Here is a 7,359-nt window from a genome sequence, read left to right on the forward strand (position 1 = left end):
TGGGAGACCGCAGACATAAATACAGGTTTAACCAATGTCTAATATTTTGATCACAACAGACAGGAAGTTCAGGAAGAGAGACAAAACACCTCCTTGTGCTGCTGGCAGCCACATTTCTGTTCTACACAAGTACACAACATCCAGTTAGTGTCACTTCCTGGTCAGCTCACTCTCACAAGTTTCCTCTCAATATTTCCTTTGTAGTTCCTCGCACACGACAGGATTTGGAGTATGAAGTATGAAATATGAAATATCAAACGTATCTGATGTTTAGGATTCAAAATCAGGGAGGCAGAGATAATGTCTGTGTGACTACGGGATCATTTGGGCAGATAATCTGCTCAGACAAGCCATGAATCAGAAAACACACAACGCAACTGTTGGGACGGGCGACTCAAACCCAAACTCCTCTGGTGTGACTCCAGCTTTAGCCAACAGCTGAAATGTGAATGTGTTGACCGGGTGGTTTGTGCGTTTGCAGCCACAGGCCATCTACTGTAAAGACGTGCTGGACATCGAGCAGTTCTCCACGGTGAAAGGAGTGGAGCTGGAGCCGAAAGACGAGTCTTTCTACAGCAAAGTGTCCACAGGCAGCATCTCCATCCCCTGGCAGGATGAGGTGAGAGGCCTGCGTCCATAAACAACACTCAAATACACAAGATTCTGCAAATGTATGTGTTTGTGCTACAAAGAATGAAGTGTGGTCTTTTCTTCTGCAGATGATTGAGACGGAGTGTTTCGCAGAGCTGAATGTTTTCCACCAGGACGGGACGGTTCCTCCAGACCTGGACTGGAGAGGACAGCCGTCTCCTCCACCCAAACAGGGACTCCTGCAGCGGCTGTTTGGCCGACAGGTCAGTGGACTCGTACATCAGGAGTGCTTCTCATTACAAAGAAAGCCCATTTCCACTCACAACTGTGCTTATAGTTAGTTAACTTAGATGTTTGAGAGTCAATGTGCAGAACGATGTATGTGCAGTTAATTTTCACATTAATCTGCTGAAGTTTCTCTGGTGAAGCTCAGTTACTGCAAAGGTAAGAAACACTGAGAATGGACTTTTCAGTGAAGTAGAATGTTATTTTTTTTACTTTTTCAGTGAGTGAGCAGACATAGATGTAATTTTAATACACAAAAATAACTATTCCAGATGGATTATTTTTAAACAGTTAGTTAGTATGTGTTACTGTGTCACGGCATTTTAAAGGGTTCGTTCAAGTTCCAGGTTTTGTGAGCTAAATTTGTCAATGGAGTCTGGTGGCAATGAAGAGAGGGATATAATAGCCGTTTCTGTTTGACAACATTATGAAAAAGATCCCTGTGTAAGATCCTTTTTGTTAGACACTTCAAATTACAACACCAAAAAAAGAAATCACTATTAGTGGACGTACTTTGATCAGGTGCAGTTGCTCCGAAGGATTACGTTGTAAAAATGGGCTTTTAAAATCCTAAGATTACTCTTTTATTAAGTTTAAATGCAGAACATTTATTCCTAACAGAGCATTTCTATACTGTGGTTTTGCAATTTTTACTTAAATAAAACATCAAAGTACTTCTTTTCCTCCCTACCGAGATGTCTCACTGACTCTGTGCTCTCTGCCTCCCTCTGTAGGACTGCTGTGGTAACTGCAGTGACAGCGATGAGGAGCCCACAAGGCTGTGACAAACGCATACACACACACACACACACACACACACTCACACTCATTTGTTTACAACTTTTGCACATTTGTATTTTTAAGATAGTACTATCTCTAAATGTCAGAATGTATATTTTCAGCATAGCCATAATGTTTAATGTTATTTAAAGAATTTTAAATATCGGCTGTCGATGCGTTTGGAACGAGGAGGCAGGAACTTACAGAAGATTTTTTTTTTTTTTTTTGCTTTTGTTTGTTTTAGTTTGTTTATTTTTCATCCAGGGAAGGCTTTGCTTTCACATTCATCCACTCACACGTCTTTGTCCACGTTAGCGAACCGGGAGCTGCTGCCGAGCAGCTCCACATGAACAATTGCCTGCTGTAAAAGTGCCTTGCTGGAGGGCACTGTGACGGTGGTTACTAAGGGAGGACTGAGCATCCCTTGATTTCTTTACTTTCCCCCACTTTGTCCAGGGAATCAGTGACTTTCAGCTCATGAACTGTGACCACTTTTCTCCCTTCGCCCTCCATTCTGCTGTGACCAACCTCACTTGTTTTCTCAGCTCTATTTTGCTTCTATTTAATACTTTTAAAACTATGATTTTGACTTTTGCTTAGAAAAATAATGGTTTTGAAATGGAGATGCCAGAGCCATGTTTTTATATCAGTAGTATTATGATTTTTTTTAATTCGCTGATTGTGGATTTCTTGAGACAATTGACTTGTTGCGTCAGTTTGGCTCCAGTTACTCTTGTAACACAGATGTGACTCTGCGATCGTGTTGTTTTAGCTGAAACTGTTGTGCGGTCAAGTTTTACAGAAACTCTGTGAGAGCAAAAGAATCAGCGGCCTGCAAAGGACAGAAAATACATTTGGTAAAAAATACACATTTTATTTCAAACACTATTTAATGGGTCTCTAATTTCCAATAATAATTTCAGTGTGTTGCTCAAGCACTTTTTGACATGTGGACAGGAGGAGCCAAACCTACCATGTTATTGGTCAGTCCTCTCTGTGAACTGAGCTACAAAGACCCAAAACTCAGTGTGTAACAAGGGCTTAGCCTTGTAAAATTACTAAGTATGTGAATTAAATCTCTCAATATCTCAAGAAAATAGCTGAAGAATCGCAGCATACTAATTGTAATAAGTTTATAAATGGATAACAGGTTTTTTCACCTGTTCTCTCCGGGTTTCTGTAGGATTTAATCTGTCTCATGATTTTGTTCTTTGCTCTTCTTCTGTTTTTTGCAGCCCGTCCTCATACAGAAAACAGTGGTCGTATTTTCAACGGGGTTAAAATGGCCAAAATGGCCAGTGTTTATCTAGGTAGTGACGTAACTTAAGTTAAATCACGTACGTAAGTTATGTTACGTAAAGTGCAGGACTTCTAGCAGCAGACTGCTCTGCGTGTCCTGTGTGAAACTAAAAGTCAATAATGAGTTTTTTTTAGGTTTCATCACGTCCGTATTATACTTATTTTAACCCAAAGTTAAGTTTGGTGCCCAAACTTAACCAAACCGTCACCTTTAAACAATGTTATCTTACGTCCTGTGCGTAATGTGACTTCCACTCCCGTCCTGCAGAGGGCGCTGAAAACAGTCATATCCGTTGCTTCGGTACGAGGACGTGTTGCTTTTGTCTTTACTTTGTTGATGAGCGAATGGTGGTCGGATGATTTCCAGCCTGTGCACGCTTACATTTACCCTGCCAGTAAAACCACTTCATCTGTGGTGGAAACAATGCAAGAAAAAAAGAAAAACAGTCCAAAGTTTTCGTCCATTCACAGGCTGCATCCTGAGCCGATCACATGATTCAAGTCACGCTGAAACGAGGACAAGAGTAACTGAAGCTTTTGCGTCACATCCGTCATCAGACAGAGACTGAAGCTGGTCCGTTCATCACCACAGTGAAATGCCTCAGCTGGTACTGTTGCAGTCGATGGCTTCCTCAAAGAATATGGCCTCTGATTTTAAGCTATTAAAATGAAATACCTCTGAATGTACAAACGGCTGTCATTTTATTTCTGGACACCAAAGCCAGACACCAGTTTTTGTTCTGCTGTTAAATATGATGTTGAATCACACTTGATGTCGGGTGTAACGACCATGAATTCATAAATGCGTGGAATGCTCCTTTAACTGTCCCACAGTATTCAACTCTCAACATCATTTTGGTGTGTTTTTATTTACAGAATCTCTGTAATGGTGAAGCTTCATCTACATTTATCAGCGAGGCAACATTTTAAAGGGTCAGTTCACCCATTTTACAAAACATATTTTCTCAGTCAGGGCTCCACCTAACAAGTATTTTTGCGACAGATTACTCATCACCTGTTATTTTCTCTTTTATTTCTCTTTTCTCTAAGTGTCCATCACAATATCTGAGAGCCCATAGTGACTTCATCAAATGTCTTGGTTTGTCTGACAGATTGTCCAAAACCCCAAAATATTAAATCCATTACATCACAAATCCAGACAAGCAGTACATTTTCACATCTGACAACCTGAAACAAGATTTTATTAAAAATCTTTGCTTAAAGAACTTAACGAATTGGTTAATTATCACACTAGTTGCTGATTAGTTTTCTGTCGATCATTTAAGGCTTTTGGAGCTGATGTAAATACTTCACTTCGTAAACAAGTATCCCAGCATGCACTTATATCAACCAGGGCCAACAGCAGAGGACATGAGCCAGACTCACAGCAGTTGTCATTGTGTTACCAAATTTTGACATTTTTGTCAGCGAACAGAAGGAAACAGTTAGCCTGGCTCTGTCTAAGCTAACGAAATCCTCCTAAATATCAAGTATGATGTCCTGTTCCAGTCTTTGTACTCTAATGTACCACTAGAGTTAGGAGAGAAAAATGGTGTAATTTCAGTGAACTTACCCTTTAATACAGTCAAGAGCTGCATCTGATGATTATTTCTCCATTATTCAATTGTTTTGTCTATAAAATAATGAATAATACCTGTTATCATTTCCCACAGCTCAAGTTGACGTCCTCAGTTGTGTTGTTTTGTCCGACCAACAGTCCAAAACCCCAAAACTTTACTGTCGTGTTTAACACCGAACAGCATCAGATTAGAACCAGCAGAAGTTTGGCACTTTTGCTTCAAGAATTACTAAAGACATTGATTAACCAATAAATCAATAAAGCTTATCCTTTTAGAAATGTACTTCAAAACTGGTTTGTTTTTAAAGATAATCAACCAGCTGTCTGGTTTTTTATGAATTCTGGTGTCTTAAAGTGGCCTTGTGATGAACACGTGCAGAGATGGATTCATTGTTTAAGTTTCTTTGTATAAAATCAGCAAAAGTCTTCAAGTCTGTCAAAGTTAACCTCCTGCTGTCTGCTTTTTATTCTGCTTTTCACTATTTTTTTTTATGGAAATGCTTCTCAGAAAACATTATTAAACCAAATCAGTCACCCACAGAAGATCAAAGATGAAAAAGTCCCATCCAAGGTGCCTTTTGGTGTATGAAGGTACTCTTCCAGCCTCTTTTTATACATCTAACGGCGTCTTTCTGCACATGTGGTCATGCAAAGCCTGCTACTTCCTGTCTGTGGTACCTGCTGGGTTCGTCGTCACCACCGTCGCTCTGGACGTGGAGTCTCTTTGTTACAAAAGAAAAAAAGAAAAAAAAAACAGGACGATGAGACTGAATGAATCCCTTCACCTAAAAGACTGCTGTCGACTCGGCCATCCCTGACCTCTGACCTCCCCGCTGTGACTTTATAAAGACTGAGAGGTCAAAGGGGAAGCTGGAGAGTGAGAAGAAGTCGCTGACATTTTCTGTGAACGTTAAAATTGGTACTCAGCTGCTGTGCTGAGTCTCTCTGCTGTCAGATATCTTCTGTCCTGTATGTTTCCTTTGTGTTAGAGGTGCACCAATACTACTGTAATCAGCCTTAAAGGATTATTCTACTTAATTACAACTTGGGTCTTATTTTTGTCCATTCTTATCAGCAACATTATTATTGTTTCTACTAAGTTAATGGCTAAAATCTGGGAACAAGAAGTCAAACGGGTCAAGAAACACAACCAGCAGGGCCGTTTTTAAAACCATGATCTCAATCAGCTACTCTGAGCAGCATTTTCTGCCAAAACTGGATCAGCTTTGATTATTTTACATGATAGATTTCTGCATTTTTCTCACTGGTTTGAAGTGGGCGGGGCTCATTTGGAAAAAGGCAATGTCACAAAATCAAAATGTGAGGATGTATGTGGAGTAAATATCTGAGTTTAGTTTCTTCAGTGTTAAAGAAGGTACTAAGTGGAGTGTTTTTGTATGAAGCAATGGTTTTACCAGCTGCTCCGTGTGTGTGTTGTTAGTACTGAGGATGCGTGCATGCATGAGCAAACATGAATATAAACAATGAAGGTTTCAAATTCTTCCAAAACTTGTTTTTTTTATTTGTTACACACTCAGTGTTTTGGAGAGAAACACGGACGGTGAACACACATTTTTTTCTTACAGTACTTTTAAACTTTTCTTCACCAAACTTCAGCTGTCACTGTTGCATCTTTAGTCATTAGTATTTGATGGATTACACAGGTATTTTTAAACAGAACTCTTTTAGATTGTGTTTTAAAGGGTTCGTTCAGATCCATAAACATAACATAAAATAACACAAACTAACTAACCGATCGAGGCAGCGGTAGACCAGCAACTCTCGTGTTCAGCGAGGTTAAATGACTCTTTTTATCAATGGAGTCTGGAGTTAGTGATGAAACTGTTCTTTGATAAATGCTCCCACAGCATAGTGATGTGTGAATGTAGCTGCTGGAGAAGTGCTGAAGTGTCGTCTGCTCTTCTTTTGTTTTTTTTTTGTTTGTATTGATTTCACCGTGCTCCCAGATCTCAGCTAGTAATTAAGTGAGTGCAATGAGTGAAATAAATCAGAATTATCCTTTGAGTCTGTCGATTGGTAGAGAGTAGAAACAGATGTACTGAAATCTTTATTTACACGCCTCTAAAGCTGAAGCAAACATTGTTTGTTTTTCCAGACATTTTGTTTCTATGTTCACTCAAATATATAAATACATATATGTATATATTTTTGGGACAAATGATCCAAACAGATCGTCCAGCTCTGCTTAAATGTCACCTGCTTTCTACCTTGAACATCAACAGTTGAGAGCTTAGAGCTGTGTGTGTGTGTGTGTGTGTGTGTGTGTGTGTGTGTGTGTGTGTGTGTGTGGGCATGTTTACATAATGTTTTTCTGTTGCCAGTGTTGTTTTTCTGTAACCACTGTGAGAACGGAGGGAACGGCTTCAGTTCTGTACCAGAATCCACCTTCTCCACTCTGCCAGTGTGTGTGTGTGTGTGTGTGTGTGTGTGTGTGTGTGTTTGACTGTGTGTTTGTGCTTTTGTACTTCTGCTGAGTCTTCGATCTGAACAGTGAGGACATGTTTGGATGGTGGGATATCTAATGTGGTCCATGTCAGCTGATGATCAGCATCAGGTAGATTTTAATACAGCTGCTTCGAGCTCCGCACTGTTTTTGTGGCCATTTTCTGTCGCGTATCTGATCTTGATCTGATTCTTTCTCTGATTGTTCGGCCTTGAACAGATGTCACTGGACACAACAACAGACCTGTTTGAATCAGGGGTCTGAAATCAGAGATGTGGGAAACAACATCAATCACAGCAAGGAGTGTGAGCTTCCTGCATCAATCACCTCAACTGTTTCTGACCAGAAGAAAACACGTTTT

At 40.0% G+C, this 7,359-nt stretch overlaps 1 protein-coding gene across 1 annotated transcript in view; it reads left to right on the top strand.

Annotated features, from left to right (window-relative positions):
* Positions 1 to 6,032, top strand: part of grk6 (G protein-coupled receptor kinase 6) — a 48,672-nt gene extending 42,640 nt beyond the window's left edge. Inside the window, exons 14-16 of the mRNA XM_070843228.1 lie at positions 482 to 619; positions 720 to 854; positions 1,611 to 6,032. Of these exons, the coding sequence (XP_070699329.1) occupies positions 482 to 619; positions 720 to 854; positions 1,611 to 1,661 (324 nt within the window). The 3' untranslated portion in view covers positions 1,662 to 6,032. The remainder of the gene's footprint in view (positions 1 to 481; positions 620 to 719; positions 855 to 1,610) is intronic.
* The last annotated feature ends 1,327 nt before the right edge of the window (positions 6,033 to 7,359 follow it).

The sequence above is a fragment of the Pempheris klunzingeri genome, chromosome 14 (genome assembly GCF_042242105.1).
Source record: "Pempheris klunzingeri isolate RE-2024b chromosome 14, fPemKlu1.hap1, whole genome shotgun sequence".
In the NCBI taxonomy this organism is placed as follows: Eukaryota; Metazoa; Chordata; class Actinopteri; order Acropomatiformes; family Pempheridae; genus Pempheris; species Pempheris klunzingeri.